At 41.6% G+C, this 16803-nt stretch overlaps 2 protein-coding genes across 11 annotated transcripts; both read left to right on the plus strand.

Moving 5' to 3' along the window:
* The first annotated feature begins 12 nt into the window (after positions 1-12).
* On the plus strand, positions 13-10169 carry LOC109895326 (zinc finger protein 143). 10 transcript variants are annotated; one of them, XM_031831173.1, is made up of 16 exons: positions 13-136; positions 991-1103; positions 1236-1325; positions 1571-1654; positions 1828-1953; positions 2454-2647; positions 2771-2836; positions 2912-3025; positions 3148-3223; positions 3458-3583; positions 3772-3951; positions 4064-4291; positions 5102-5241; positions 8114-8269; positions 8652-8753; positions 9703-10167. In XM_031831173.1, the coding sequence occupies exons 2-16, from the start codon at positions 998-1000 to the stop codon at positions 9781-9783; spliced, it is 1869 nt and encodes a 622-aa protein (XP_031687033.1). In that variant the 5' UTR covers positions 13-136; positions 991-997; the 3' UTR covers positions 9784-10167. The 10 variants fall into 10 exon arrangements, with proteins under 10 accessions (XP_031687033.1, XP_031687030.1, XP_020344531.1 ...); XM_020488942.2 differs by having other exon boundaries at positions 14-136; positions 1559-1654; XM_031831172.1 differs by lacking the exon at positions 13-136 and adding an exon at positions 171-265 and having other exon boundaries at positions 1559-1654.
* A 535-nt stretch (positions 10170-10704) lies between these two features.
* Positions 10705-16475, plus strand: LOC109895324 (wee1-like protein kinase 1-A). Its single transcript, XM_020488936.2, has 10 exons — positions 10705-11611; positions 11907-12124; positions 12636-12702; positions 13317-13489; positions 13602-13870; positions 13963-14052; positions 14173-14258; positions 14347-14517; positions 14733-14878; positions 15104-16475. The coding sequence occupies exons 1-10, from the start codon at positions 11144-11146 to the stop codon at positions 15255-15257; spliced, it is 1842 nt and encodes a 613-aa protein (XP_020344525.1). The 5' UTR covers positions 10705-11143; the 3' UTR covers positions 15258-16475.
* Positions 16476-16803: the final 328 nt, after the last annotated feature.

Below are 16803 nucleotides of genomic sequence, written 5' to 3' on the forward strand. Positions count from 1 at the left end.
CTTTCGTGACTGAAATATTGGCCAATCATCGGGCCAAGAGCTATCTTTGTACATGTTCCAGGGTGCGCGCACAGGAGAACATTTCCTGCCCTGATGCATGGTGGTCGAACCGAAGGGATTGTTGGAAATTTTAGAGGTTCGTATAAATGTGGTTTTACCCAGTGTGCCTTTCTACAGCCATATCCAGTTTGGGAGACGGAAGGGGATATCTGTGCTCGCCGTTTGATATGAGAAATATACTCCATTAAATCATAGTTTAAATCATGTATTGTCTAAAAAAATATATAGATATATTATTCGCTAGCCCACATGCTAATTAGCACTAGCAAATTATTTGTCCGCGCTCTTCACACTAACGTTACTAACTGCTGCCTGCTAACTAGTTAACGTTAGCAGTTCGTTTAAGAGGCTAATTTATAAACTCGATTTCCTCATTGACTGTTTCTTTAGCTTACGAACTTGCCTTTTCTTAACATTTGCTAGTAGATACTTGAATGACGAACTAGTTAGCTAACCGACACTCGGTGATCAATTCACTAACGCTAATCGAACAAAAACTGTTCTCCGCTAACGCTAGCTAGCTAACGTTTCTGTCTAATTTAGTTCGTTACCTATAGCTAGCTATATATAGGTAACAAATATACCAATCACATTTATAGTTGATACGGTAACGTTATGTCTGACACAGCTAGCTGAAGCTGCACTGTTGACTGCCCTATTAAGTTCCATCCAACTTGGCAACAACATGAACTGTTGAATCTGCGCTGCTCATATCGACTGTTGTACAACATGTCAGCTGGAAGCAGCTGGACGTTTGATTTGTATTATTAGTGTACATATGATTTAATAATGCAACAGACACTGCTATCCAATTAAATAAAGTGCGTCTAGTCGCATCCATAAGTTATCTTTGTGCGTCTGACTACAACAGTTGTATGGAAAGTGACACACACAGTGAATTTAACGTATGTGTGTGTGTGCGTCTGGCAGATCGACAATGCTGTTGGCTCAGATTAACCGGGACTCCCAGGGCATTGCAGAGTTCCAAAATGCAGGTGGAGACACTCAGCAGGTCACCCTCTGTTTGGCAGAGGCTGTTTCAGGTGAGTTCATCCATGCTTTTCCATTATCGGTGGGGATTCTGCCAAGTTTCCAGCAAAGCAAAAAGTTACTTACACGTGCTGTTATACATTTAGAGACAGTTTTTTTTCTCCCTTGTCATTTGTGTTCAAAAGATGGTGATCAAATGGACATGGACACTGTGAGTTTGCAGGCTGTGACCCTTGCAGATGGCTCTACAGCTTACATACAGCACAACCCTAAAGGTAACTCAAATCTCAATAATCTCCATAAACATATAGTAATGGAAAGTGGCCACGAAGGTATTGGCTTGACTAACAGTGAACACGACCCCATAAAGTAACCCCCAAACGGTCTGACCATGTAGAAAGAGTTGATAACCTTGCTTGGCCAAGTCATGACAGATTTATTCTTTCTATTGATTATTATCGTGATTTAGTCCATTATTTGATGAGAGCAGTCTGATTGAAGAGTGCAGTCTCTATTTCAGATGGCAAGTTCATGGATGGACAGGTCATTCAGTTGGAGGATGGATCTACTGCATATGTCCAACATGTATCAATGCCAAGAGCAGGTCTGTTTACCTCTTAGCAATGTTAATTATTGCTGTGTTTTAATGAATCATTGCTTATTTTGTTTTTAATTTAGGCATTTTGCTTATTCATTTCACTATTCACTTTAAGATTAAACTGTATTGTGATGGGAAAAGTAATATAATATCAATATTTTCCCATTTTTACTTGTCAGAGGAGGCCAACAGATGGACAGGATCCCCTTTGTGTGATGTAATTGGAGGAGATGGTCTGAGACTTGAGGATGGTCAGGCTGTGCAGCTGGAAGATGGCACAACGGCTTACATTCACACACCAAAAGGTTTGTCTCAATCTTAAAGCTGCAACATGTAGCCTTTTGGGTGACCTGACCAAATTCACATCGAGATGGGAGTCATAGATCTGTCGGTTCTCATTGAAAGCCTAATAAGTGGTAAATATGCACTTTGTCTATGCTTCCTGATCTTAAGTTTAGTTTTTGCATCTTTTACTTTCGGTTTTTGTACACGTGCTTCAAACAGCTGAAAATACAATATATTTGGTTATTGAAAATATATTTCAGAGATTAAGATGGTACAGTGATTCTCTACATTGTTTGTTTTATCACAAACTGAAATTAAGCAAATGTAATAATTTTAGCAGCTAGGAAATGCTGGAGTGATTTCTGCATATTGCATCTTTTTAAGATTGTTGTAATCCCTTTGTCAATGAATGTGTTTTTACCCAGTGTTTAAATATTTGAGGAGAAATTTGAATGGGTAAATTTAAAATTAAAACAACTTTTTGCAGTGGGTACTATATTAAAATGAAACTCCCTCACAGATACATATGACCAGAATACCCTGCAGGCTGTTCAGCTGGAGGATGGCACCACAGCTTACATCCAGCACACAGTACAGATGCCCCAAACCAACACCATCCTGGCCATCCAGGCAGATGGAACCGTGTCAGACCTGAACGCTGATGGAACCCTCGACCAAGAGACCATCAACGTGCTGGAACAATACACCGCTAAGGTAGTTTGCTATTGACATTGTATCTTAACAGCTCATCAACTCAGCAGTATATGCAATTTTCAAATACCCTATCAGTGTTTGAGGTAAAATGGTCACTGGTTATTTCCCCCTTTGTTTTCTCAGGTGGAAGCTGATGATGTCAACTCCGTACTGATGAGAGCTGAGCAAGATTGTGGTGTACAGATGCAGGTACTGTACTTCTCATGTTTATCTATGTCATATCATATTTACCACCAGCTTACATTGGATACATATTTCTTTCAGATTGTGCTTCAAAGGCAGAGTGGTCGTAGTTCTAGGGAGCAGTCGACAGAGAAATCTTTCCGCTGTGACTATGAGGGCTGTGGGAAACTCTACACAACCGCACACCATCTGAAGGTAAAGCACACTCACTCTCTGAAGACGATTTGGGTTCTTGAATGTAGAATGAGTCAGACTCAACTGGTCCAAATGACTGATCTGTTAATCTTGTTTGATTTGCTATTTTCTGCCCTCTGCAGGTACATGAGAGGTACCACACAGGTGACCGGCCATATCTGTGTGATCATCTGGGCTGTGGAAAGAAGTTTGCTACAGGTAATAAACGACCTTCAGACTAATGCAAAGGTCCATAATCCTTTGAGATATGAAGCGGAGGGGCTCTCGGCATAAGTCACAGTAACGTTGTTGAAATGGCTAAGGAGATATCATTTTCCTCAGTTTGAACAATTCCTCATTATCTGAACAATGTCGGTCAGTGTGACTGTGATCCATTAAACGTACAGCACATGTTTCCAACTCTGCAAAATGTGTTTGTTTTTTCCCCAAAAGGGTATGGTCTGAAAAGCCACATCAGGACACACACTGGTGAGAAGCCTTATCGCTGCCAGGAAGTGCACTGTGCAAAGTCGTTCAAAACGTCAGGTGACCTCCAAAAGCACATCAGAACCCACACAGGTACAAAACTTGTCCAGAGTCAGATTTATACCTAATCTTATCCCTACATATGCAATCTACAGTGTACAACTATTTTTTTTTGTCCTCGGATTTGGATTAGAAATCATGTGATCATGCTGTTTATAAATAATCTCAACCATGAACTTGAAGAGGTCTTGAACAAGCTCATCATCCCCGCTGTGCTGTAGGAGAGAAGCCATTCATGTGCCCATTTGAGGGGTGCGGGAGATCGTTTACTACATCTAACATCAGGAAGGTGCACATTCGCACACACACAGGGGAGAGGCCTTACTACTGTGCAGAGCCTGGCTGTGGGCGAGCCTTCGCCAGTGCCACCAACTATAAGAACCATGTGAGGATCCACACAGGTATGTAGTCCTTATGTTTTTCTTTATGTTAAAAATCACACAACAACATGATTCAGTCCTTTTGTAGTGTGGCCTTTTTACAGTGTGATTAATGAAATGGATGTATTTACAGGAGAGAAGCCTTACGTATGCACAGTCCCAGGCTGTGACAAGCGGTTCACAGAGTACTCCAGCCTTTACAAACACCACGTTGTCCACACACCATGCAAGCCCTACAACTGCAACCACTGTGGGAAGACCTACAAGCAGATCTCTACCCTGGCCATGCACAAACGCACAGCGCATAACGTCACAGAGCCCATTGAGGAAGAGCAGGAGGCCTACTACGAACCCCCTACAGGTCAGGCTTGGAAGTCAACACCACCTTACACAGATGTATTAGTCATCAATGGATGACTTCATCTTATTTGTCTTTCCTCTCCTCTGTTTTTTGGGGAGGAGAAAAAAAAGAACCCAACCTATGTGTACGAAGGTGTAACTAGTGGTGACCTAATAAGCATGAACATACAGGTAACTGCCAAAACAAAGGAAACGCCAACATAGTGTCGTAATAGGACGTTGGGCCTCCAGAACCGCTTCAATGCGCCTTGGCATACAAGTGTCTGTAACTCATTTTGAAGGATGTGACACCTTTCTTCCATGAGAAATTCCATAATTTGGTGTTTTGTTGATGGTGATGGAAAATGCTCAGGTGCCGCTCCAGAATCTCCCATAAGTTTACAATTTGATTGAGATCTGGAGACTGAGACACACACTTTAAACCCCCTATGCTCCTTTGAGACCCCTCTTTCAAAGTCACAGTATTCTTCTAGCTATGGTAGCCAAAGTAATGAGCATCTGGGCATTTCAATACATGACCCCTAAGCATGATGGGATGTTTTTTAATTGCTTATTTAACTCAAGAACCACACCTTTTGTGGAAGAACCTGCTTTCAATATACTGTGTCCCTAATTTACTCAAGCGTTTGCTTTTATCTTGGCAGTTACCTGTAGATTACCTCTGAAGTCTGACGTATACCTCTGTTTAAAGGTTGACTCTCGATGAATCACTGACTGCTGTTATGCCCTTATTAGGACTGCAACCAGAGTAATGACTGAGTCACGAGACGATAATTGAGAAATGTCATTGTTGGTATTCCATGTGATTCAGAGGCCATCGATGATCCCTCAGTGAATTTTGCCCCGGTTGAGGAGGAAGAAGAGGAGTCCTGTTCGGAACAGATGACTGAGACTGAAGCCATTGGTCAGCAGCATGTGCAGCTCATAACACACCCGGATGGAACTCAACAGGTTAGTATAAAATAAATGGAGTCTTCACACTCATTTAATTTTTTCATTTCACCGGAAGTGTACCACAACCAAATTTTTAGACATAGGACAAGCATCAATTAGAGCAGTCTATACATATAAGTTGAAAGGGGATATATTTTGTGTGTGTGTGTACACACACACACATACTGTGCATTTGGAAAGTATTCAGACCCCTTGACTTTTTCCACATTTTATTACGTTACAGCCTTGTTCTAAAATTGATTAAATAGTTTTTTTCTCATCAATCTACACACAATACCCCATAATGACAAAGCAAAAACTTGTTTTTAGAAATCTAAAAAACAACTGATATATTCCATTTACATAAATATTCATACCCTTTACTCAGTCATTTGTTGAAGCACCTTTGGCAGTGATTACAGCCTTGAGTCTTAAGTATGACGCTACAAACTTGCCACACCTGTATTTGGGGAGTTTCTTCCAGTTCTACTCTGCAGATCCTCTCAAGCTCTGTCAGGATGGATGGGGTGCGTTGCTGAACAGCTATTTTCAGCTCTCCAGAGATGTTCGATCGTGTTCAAGTCCGGGCTCTGGCTGGGCCACTCAAGGACATTCAGTGACTCCTGAGTCGTCTTGGCTGTGTTCTGTGTTGTTGGAAGATTAACTATTTTCTTTAAATTTTATTTAACTAGGTAAGTCAGTTAAGAACAAGTTCTTTTTCACAATGACGGCCAAACCCTAACCCGGATGATGCGGGGCCACTTGTGCACTGCCCTATGGGACTCTCGATCACGGCCGGGTGTGATACAGGCTGGAAACGAAACAGGGTCTGCAGTGACGCCTCTAGCACTGAGATGCAGTGCCTTAGACCGCTGAGCCACTCGGCAGCCCTGGGGCAGGTTTTCATCAAGTATCTCTCTGTACTTTGCTCGGTTCACCTTCGCCTCGATCCTGACTTGTCTCCCAGTCCATGCCGCTAAAAAACATGCCCACAGCATGATGCTGCCACCACCATGCTTCACCGTAGGGATGGTGCCAGGTTTCTTCCAGACGTGACACTTGGCATTCAGGTCCAAGAGTTCAATCTTGATTTCATTAGACCAGAGAATCTTGTTTCTCATGGTCTGAGAGTCTTTCAGTGGCTTTTGGCGAACTCCAAGCGGGTTGTCATGTGTCTGTTCTTGAAGAGTGGCTTCCGTCTGGCCACTCTACCATGAAGGCCTGATTGGTGGAGTGCTGCAGAGATTGTTGTCCTTCTGAAAGGTTCTCCCATCTCTACAGAGGAACTCTAGAGCTCTGTCAGTGGCCATCAGGTTCTTGGTCATCCCCCCCCCTACCAAGGCCCTTCTCCCCCGATTGCTCAGGAAGAGTCTTGGTGGTTCCAAACTTCACCCATTTAAGAATTATGGAGGCCACTGTGTTCTTTGGGACCTTCAATGCTGCAGAAATGTTTAGGTACCCTTCCCCAGATCTGTGCTTCGACACAATCCTGTCTCGGAGCTCTACGGACAATTCCTTCTACCTCATGGCTTGGTTTTTGCTCTGACATGCACTGTCAACTGTGGGACCTTATATATAGACAGGTGTGTGCTTTTCCGTATCATGTCAAATCAATTGAATTTACCACAGGTGGACTTCAGTCAAGTTATAGAAACAACTCAAGGATGATCAATGGAAACAGGATGCACCTGAGCTCAATTTCGAGTTGCATAGCAAATGGTCTGAATACTTATATGAATTAAGGTATTTCTGTTATTTTTAATGAATTTGCAAACATTTTTAAACCTGTTTTCGCTTTGTCATTATGGGGAATTGTATGTAGGTTGTTTAGGATAATTTAAAAAATCCATTTTAGAATAGGGCTGTAACGTAACAAAGTGGAAAAGTCAAGGGGTCTGAATCCTTTCCGAAGGCACTATATATATATTTATTGATTGAATATTATAACTGTAGACATTTATATCAGGTAGACAAAACTTATGTTAATACCCAACAGTAGTTGTCATAATAAAAAGTAAATCAGATAGCGTTCAGAGGAAATGGCTTAAAGGATGGAAACATTGTTTGTGAATAAAGGTGCGTGGTGGAGCTTATGCGTGTGCAGGCTCTATTTATTTTATACCTAGTTTTTTCAGGCCTGCACCCTGTTGAGGGATGTGCATTTGATAACACTTCACTACCCAACAGGTTAGCAAATACTAAACTAGAGTGAGCATATTCATTCTATTTCTATGTTACCTCTCTTAATGTCTCAACAACCCCATTTATCCCCCTACATCTGCACACCTCTATACCCATGGCACCATACACTGGGTATGTTTACATGCACGCTAATAACTAAATATGAAACTGATTATGACAGAGGACCAAGTATGGCATTAGTCGTGTAAACACCTAACTATGCTTATCTTAATCGGTGTATGGTCATAATTGAAATAAGCTTATGCAAATTAAAAACACCTGGTTTTTGAATGATTAGGACATGTAAACAGCTCAATCGGCATTCTAGCAATGTATTTGATCTGCGCATGTGCCAGTACTGCAAGCCTCTCTTATGCGCGAGTGAAGTGAGTTTGGAAAAACTGAAAGTATGCATCTTAAATAGTTTTCACATATAAACACTATCCATTGAGTGTACACAACATTAAGAACACCTTCCTACTATTGAGTTTCACTCACCCCCACCCCCCCACCTTTACCCTCAGAACAGCCTCAATTTGTTGGGCATGGACTGTACAAGGTGTCGAAAGTATTCCACAGGGATGCTGGCCCATGTTGACTCCAGTGCTTCCCACAGAAGACTGATTTGTGTAGCTGTACAATGTTTCATAGAGGGCAAATGGTAAGATATATATATATGATAAAATGTTACATGCCTTTTCATTCCCAGGTCAGTATCTCCCAGGCTGACATGCAGGCGTTGGGAAACACAATTACCATGGTAACCAGTGATGGCACCACCTTCACGGTTCCTTCCCATGAAATGCTTAATGCAGATGGAACACATTCTGTCACCATGGTAGCAGCAGATGGTACAGAAGAGCAGGTGAGTTTTACTAAAACTTTACCACCATGATCTGAAATCCCCAAATGTGTCCCTGTGCTTCTACACCTGCATTGCTTGCTGTTTGGGGTTTTAGGCTGGGTTTCTGTACGGCACTTTGAGATATCAGCTGATGTACGAAGGGCTATATAAATACATTTGATTTAATATGAAATTTTATTTTATTTAGTTCTGTTTGATACCTTAACAGTGACAGAACTAGAATGATGACTAGTGATTCTATTTCTATCAACACACCCACAGCAAACACCAATAGAACTGGGTACTTTCCACTTAAAGGGCAAAACCCCCTCTTCAGACTTGTGATGCGTTTTGGACTTCAGGTCTTAATACATTTTGGACCTCCCCCCCCCCCCCCCCCCAGGTGGCCATTGATTTGGCCTCCTTTCAGGGCATGCAGACAGAGGAGGGTGTTCACCCTGTCACTCTGTTAGCCACCTCAAACGGCACACAGATCGCTGTCCAGGTAGGGGACTCCCTCTGACACAAAACACCAAATATTGCAACATTAAGAGACAAGCTGGGCACACAATATATTCCCATTGGATGCTGAGAAGCATAACGAGTTCAAATGACACTGCAGTAACTTTAACAAACAGCTGTTTGTTAGCCTAACTCACAGTTGGCCTAACTCACAGTTGGCCTAACTCACAAACAGCTGTTTGTTAGCCTAACTCACAGTTGGCCTAACTCACAGTTGGCCTAACTCACAGTTGGCCTAACTCACAGTTGGCCTAACTCACAGTTGGCCTAACTCACAGTTGGCCTAACTCACAGTTGGCCTAACTCACAGTTGGCCTAACTCACAGTTGGCCTAACTCACAAACAGCTGTTTGTTAGCCTAACTCACAAACAGCTGTTTGTTAGCCTAACTCACAAACAGCTGTTTGTTAGCCTAACTCACTGTACTTATAAAGAAGTACAGTGCATTCTATTGTAGTCACTGAGCTGGCCTACAGCAGTGTGAATCTGAGATTATTGACCATCACTAAGGGTCCTATTCAGTCTTGAGGTACACGTGTTTTAGGAACTCTGCACCACTCCTGTCTATTCTAGACTGCTGACTATTCCTGACAAATCTGTTGGTAAATAGAAACAATAACATTCAGTGTGTTGGTATTCAATGATCACATCAGTCATTCCATTGTGATGTTAATACAAGGTATTTTAAGTAAATAAGGTTAGACTTGACTCATCCCTGTAGACTCCACCCAGTCAGTCTGCTATGTAGGTTTGCTTCCCTTTGACGCCTACATGAGCTACTGTTTACTGCAAAGGAAGGAGCCTTAGTTTTTAAACTAAAGTAGCTAATGACAAGATGATACAAAATATGTTACTTACACCTGATCACACCAATTTTGCATAAATAATATTATGTTTTCTCACTTTGTGATTTCAACCTTTGTGTTTCTTAGCTCAGTGAACAACCTTCACTCGAAGAAGCCATCAGGATAGCATCAAGAATACAACAAGGAGAGATGGGATTGGAAGATTAGATAATCCTTTCAGTACTATGACTTCTATTGAAATATTTGATGAGAACAAGATCTATACATATTCTGCAGTTTTCTGACTCAAGAGTATTGTTCTTAAATCAAACATGAAATTCTTTATTAAGATTTGTAAATAGACATTTTGATATGGCTCCACAGAGTCTGTAATGCTGAAACATCCATGAGTAAGATGTGCGTTGCTACATGAATGAGTTATAGAAATGTAATGTGTTTTGGACTTTTTGTACCATTTTTTCCATGTGTGAATATTGTATTCTGTGTATATACAGTAAATAGCCAATGTTTTGAATCCAGCATATATTTTAACTTTGAATATGTACAAATAATGGATACACATTGGTTGTTAAATAAAGCAGTACAATTCTATATTGTTTTTGTGATAATGTTGTGGATTTATAATCTGAAATCTACTTGATTTTATATTGTTTAGTATTTAATTTAATTTATTTGTATGTGTAAGACCCAGTATATTTGTTTATAGCAAGTGCTTAAAATGTCTCTTCCACATATTTACGTCATCAGCTCATACTATTATATGAGCTGTTGGACAATTCTTATAAATTTAAGATTTTTGGGAATATTGGCTTTTTGTTAAATACTTAATGATATACTAAGAAGCAATTTCAGAAAGCATCAGTGTCTCTTGTGAATGCTAGAAGAATAGCTGAGAAGATCAAGGGCAATGAATTACAATACAGAACAATGGGGACTAATGTTGCGGACAAATTAATTAAAAGCGTCAAAGGATAATTTTTATTTTATTTTTTAAGATCCAAGGATTCAATTCGCGCCAAAGTGACGTGCGTGTCCAAAGTTCAATTAGTGACGTAAAATTTAGCTTCGAAGGATGTAACGCCCGCGTTTCAAACTTCAGGAATGTGTTCTCATTGGCTGAAGATTGGAATCTTTTTTTTTTTTTAGATTGGAATAATTCTGCCAACGGTCGCGGGAAGCGGAGCAGTGTTGTCAGAACAAATTGTGACAATATTTCGGGTAAACAAAAAGTCGACTGGAGTATTTTCACTGCTAGACACGTACTAAACTCGTTTTTATGTAGTAAATAAGCATAATATATCGTGTGTTTGCTAGTACGGTGTGCTCCCCATGGGACGAAGATAACGCGTTACCGTGCTACTGTAGCTAGCTAACCGTTTTAACGTATTTGCAAAGTTAGTGAGCAAACGTTAGCTAATTTATTTAGCCACGTCATTTTGGATTACAAATTGACTCAAGATTGTAGCGCCATGGGCACACGGATGTCAAGCTACTCGGGATAATTTGAAACGATTTGGCTAACTAGCCACTTTTACATTATAGCCAACTTTACTGCGCCTGGGAAGTTATGAGTTTCAGTTGCCGAATGTTCGTCAGTAGGTCCCCGAAGATGGGACCTATTCGACAGAGACTAGACTTCAACCAGAGTGACGGAGAGGACGATGGCAACAACAGCATTGGAGCCGAGTCGAGTCTCGCCGAAATGGACTCCCCAGTGCAATCGCCGAGACAGAATTCCTACTTAAACCAAGACGTCTGTAACAGCACCATGAAGACCGCTACCGCGGAGGATCGCGTTGAACATTGGGATGAGGAGGGATTTGGATGTCTTTTCCCCCTAAAATCACCAGGGACTGACTTGATGAAGGGGTCACTTTCTCCGAGAAAAGGGGCCCGGCCCTACTACAACAGCTCGTCCCCGGAATTTTCCTACAATCAGGAGGATGGAAGCTCTCCCATTCCCGGTTGTCCCGACACACCGCCCCATAAAACCTTCAGAAAACTCCGGCTATTTGATGTCCCACACACACCTAAGGTTAACTACAGTAACATGTTGTTTTCAAATGATTCTGTAAGATCAAATGAACTTTTTAAAGTTTTCAGCCAGAGATAACCAGCAACAGTGCAATATGACTGACTATTTCTGTCCTCAACATGTTTGAACATGAGAAGACTAAATAGTTTGATTATATTACCTGGCAATGGGATAGATGAGTTTACTCTGAGTCATTGATCTCCTTGTGACTTGTTTTCAATATTTGTTCATATGACCCTCACCAACTATACACCTGTTATTCTTATCTAATGGAATGTTTTGTTTTCCCTTTCAGAGTCTGTTGTCCAGAGCCAGGGCAGTGGCCATAGGATCCACAGTCTGCCGGGTAGGAGTAGGTGTCAACATGAATGGGGACTCAACAGGCAGACCACACACAGACAGCAGGAGTAGACCGACACCCATGATCAACATCAATCCATTCACCCCTGACTCATTACTGATCCAGAGAGCAACGTTACAAAGGAACAACCGAAAGAGATCACAGAGGAATGAGTAAGAGAATTATACCTTATACTGATGTCATCATTTACCAGGTGTTACATTGGGATTTTGTGGGAGTGGGACTTGTCTTCAAACAAACTCTATTTCCTCTTTATTTTCTCCAATATCCTAAGGTAGTTGTGGAACTCTTGTCAGAACCATTTTATAAAACTCAAAAGTAGTTGCAGTTAGTGTTGTAAAGTAGATCATATTTTACTACTGTGCCACAACTCAAGTTTCTTTCATGACTGTTATACAAAAAAAAAGAAGCATCTTAGAATTGGGAGATTCGTATTTCTGTTGGTGTAAATGGAGCATGGCCTATTCTTAGTTGACAATAGATTCAGACATGCTTCTAGATCTATAGTGTGCATTAAATCAGTTGACTATTGCGTGTTTGTTGTCAGCAACCCAAAGCCACATGGTCACACTCACAATGTGCACTTGTAGGGATTGTCTGCCCTCCAGTGGTTGGAAGGTTATATAACACATTTTGTTTACTTGTTTACCTTGGTCTCTAAAGCTCATGTGGAGAGGACATGGAAGCCAGTGATGCGGAGTGTGAAGAGGACATCGTTCCACCATCAAAGGTACATTTTTGTAATCACAAATATACGTTTTACTTTTTATAGTTGTTTATGGCAACTGCTTCGGCCTCCGACCACAATGCACCACAGAGGGCAGTGTGTACGGCACAGTACATCACCGAGGCCAAGCTTCCTGCCATCCAGGACCTCTATACCAGGCGGTGTCAGAGGGAGGCCCTCAAAATTGTCAAAGACTCCAGCCTCCCTAGTCATAGACTGTTCTAAACCGCTACTCCCCTCAAGCCAGAAGACTCATGAACATCTAATCAAATGGCTACCCAGACTATTTGGGTTGCCCCCCCCCCCTTCTACGCTGCTGCTACTCTGTTATTATCTATGTCTAGTCACTTTAACTCTACCTACATGTTCATATTACCTCGACACCGGTGCCCCCTGCACATTGACTCTGTACAGGTACCCCCTGTATATAGCCCCGCTATTGTTATTTTCTGCTACTCTTTAATTATTTGTTCATATCTCTCACTTTGGGGGGCTATTTTCTTAACTGCATTGTTGGTTAAGGGCTTGTAAGTAAGTGTTTCACTGTAAGCTGTTGTATTCGGTGCATGTGACATACTTTAGATAAGTGTATAAGCAACTCTGTCCTTTCCTTGCAGAGAATGACTCTTCTGGATAGCAACATGATGTCAAGATATGCCACAGAGTTTCATGAGCTGGAGAAGATAGGATCTGGGGAGTTTGGCTCTGTCTTCAAATGTGTGAAAAGACTTGATGGCTGCATCTATGCCATCAAACGCTCAAAGAAGCCACTCGCTGGATCTGTAGACGAGTAAGAGAATCTTGGATTTTGAAAAGCTGACAATCCAAGTGTAAATTTAAACGCCTTGTTGACCTTAATGCTATGCCATTTTTGTGCTAATATTGTGTTCTGTTTTCCTCAGACAGAATGCACTCCGGGAGGTGTATGCCCACGCGGTCTTGGGACAGCACCCCCATGTAGTGAGGTACTACTCTGCCTGGTCAGAGGACGACCACATGCTCATACAGAATGAGTACTGTAACGGCGGCACACTGGCAGACGTGGTCTCAGAGAACTACAGAACCATGCGCTTCTTCTCTGAGCTGGACCTCAAGGACCTTCTCCTTCAGGTGGCCCGTGGACTGAAGTACATTCACTCCACCTCTCTGGTTCACATGGACATCAAGCCAAGTAAGAAACTGCCAAGTTTTGCATACAGCTCAGCTTTTGAAATCATTTCAAATATTTATGATTTAACACTTGCCGTGCTTTACTTTTCTCAGGCAACATCTTCTTATCCCGAAGGACTGTGGTGTGTGTCGATCAATTTGACGATGATGAAGGACCAAATACAAATGTTGTTTACAAAATAGGTACTTCAACAAAAAAAATCAAATAGAAAACATCATGCAAATGAAACAATCTAATAATTGAGTGTAGTTGTCATCCAGGCAGACTGATTCTGATGTTTTTTAAATTTATTTTTCCCTCAGGTGATCTTGGCCATGTGACCAGAATGGACAATCCTCAAGTTGAAGAAGGGGACAGCAGGTACCTGGCCAATGAAGTCTTACAAGAGGTAATTGGATAACTCCTCCCCATACCACCTCATTTGTTAAATTATCCAAAATCATGTGACCTAACAACTGAACCAATGTGTTTTTCAGGACTACAGAAACCTCACCAGGGCAGATATTTTTGCCCTAGCACTGACTGTGATCAGTGCCTCAGGAGCTGAACCACTCCCAACTAATGGTGACAAGTGGCATGACATCAGACAAGGAAAACTACCTGCGATACCTCAAGTGCTCTCACAGGAATTCCCAAGTTTACTGAAGGTATGACTAGAAATGACCAGGGGTGCTTCCCAAATGGTACACTTTCCCTACATAGTGCGCATATTTGACCTAAGCCCTGGTCGAAAGTAGTGCACTATAAAGGGTTTAGGGTGCCATGTTGGATGCAGTGCTTCATTCTGTAATGGTGGTTTGTGTGCAGGACAAGCAGTAGTAATAATGTTTAATTAGTGGTATTAATGTATTGTGTGCTGCAGTTGATGATCCACCCTGACCCTGCCAGTAGACCGTCTGCCTCTTCCCTCACCAAGCATCCCGTCCTCCTCACTGCCTCCCGCATGAGCGCTGACCAGCTCCGTGTGGAACTCAACGCAGAGAAGTTCAAAAATGCACTACTACAGAAGTACGTGCCCTCTTCATGTCATGTCTCAAGGCTTTCCTTCCTTTTTCATTTATCATATTGTAAGTAGGACTGTTATGGATAATACTACGATATAGTGTTTGTTTTGTGAAGAAATGACTTGATGCTACCTACTTTTTATTGATTCAGGAATCCATTTCGGATGCAATTACTATGTTCTTGGTAGTTATGAAAGGCTTCTCTAACAATGTGTTTGTCCTCGTGCAGGGAGCTGAAGAAGGCCCAGCAGGCCAAAGTAGCCGCAGAGGAGAAGGTTCTGATCTCTGATAGGGTCCTAACGCGCTCTACCCTTCAGTCCAGCAGGAGCTCCAGGCTCATCGGCAAGAAGATGAACCGCTCAGTCAGCCTGACTATCTACTGAGCGGGCCAACTGCCAACCCAAATGGGTATCCGACAGGGTCGTGTTCACTAGATGTGACATGGGGGGGGGGGGGGCAGGCCAAAACGGAGTGGGACTACCGGAAATTGTCCAGTTAGAAATGCTTGTTTTTTTGGTTGCAAAACTTTTTCCTACTGTGTGCTCTAATGAATACGACCCTGGTTGCACTCAACAGTGAACTGGGCAGGCCTCCCTAGGCAGACATGGAGAGATGGGCTTCAGAGTGTCAAAAACGACTATGATAGTTCTTACTGTTTGGCACTTGGAAAGGGTTAGTAAGACCATGGACAAAAATGATTTGACTAAAGAGTGAAAGGGTTGTTACCTTCCCAAGCACTTGGCATTTTCTGCCAGTTTCTATTAAATAACAAAGCCGATATTTGTTTTTCATGAAATGTGGGCGGATGCTAGAACATTCTGTAGCCAGTGTGAGGGTTTGGGATGGTGTGATACAAATTTGCACCGTAGTCTGTTATACCTGATGTCAGGTAGTGGAACTGGACCATTGACTAGGAATGATACAATGAGCACTTTGAACTTGCCTTATGTAAAACTTTTTTGCTCAGTTGGTAGAGCATGGCTCTTGTAATGCCAGGGTTGTGGGTTCAATTCTCATGGGGGACCAGTACGAAAAAAAGTATGAAAGTGTATGCACTCCCTACTGTAAGTCGCTCTGGGTAAGAGTGTCTGCTAGATGTAAAAATGCATACTGCTGCTATATATGTTGGTTTGTCTTGAACTGGAGTGGAGTTCAGTGAATTTATAAATTCCATTCAGATGTTTAGAATAGTTTCAGTAATCAATCTCTTCTATAAAACATGGTGTTTCAATGTGTTGCATCTGTAATACATTTCCTATCTGAAGTTCATTATGTACTGAGTTGTGTACACTGATTGTTTAAGATGTTTTACTCATGTTAATTATTCATGATGAGTCATCCAATCTGTAATGGGTTGGTCGAAGTGGATCATTGTGTCAAGCCCCGGTGTCATTTTATATATGATGCATAGAGCCACTGGACAATTGTTTTAGTAAAGTCAGTATTTTAAGCTTGCACCTAACATCGCGACTGTAGCATTATTGACTCATTTACATTTGTACATGTTTTACAACAATGTAGATTATTTTGACTGCTATTGGTTTCATGTTACTTGTTCCAATTTTAATAAATTCACTCCCGATAATATGGATGCCTTGGAACGGTCATGTTTGTGGATGGATGTTGCTGTAAACAAAAACAACTGGCACTACACATGGTATTCTGGGAAAGACCGCGTTATCTAAGGAAGATAAATTAGAGATGGTGGTCTTGCAGATTATGCAAACTTTGTTTCATAGTTTATTGTAAACTGATCGTCTGTACCATTATGCAACAGACTTGTTCATTGTTTGGACATGTTTTTATTAAGATATTATTTGTTGCCAATTGACCGTTTACTCTACAATTGAATATTGATGAAAGCTCAACACGCTTCACAACTATGCGCTTTGTAGAGCCCACAGTCATTGGGTGATACGGTGTCAGTTT

Source organism: Oncorhynchus kisutch, linkage group LG8, assembly GCF_002021735.2.
Source record: "Oncorhynchus kisutch isolate 150728-3 linkage group LG8, Okis_V2, whole genome shotgun sequence".
NCBI lineage: Eukaryota > Metazoa > Chordata > Actinopteri > Salmoniformes > Salmonidae > Oncorhynchus > Oncorhynchus kisutch.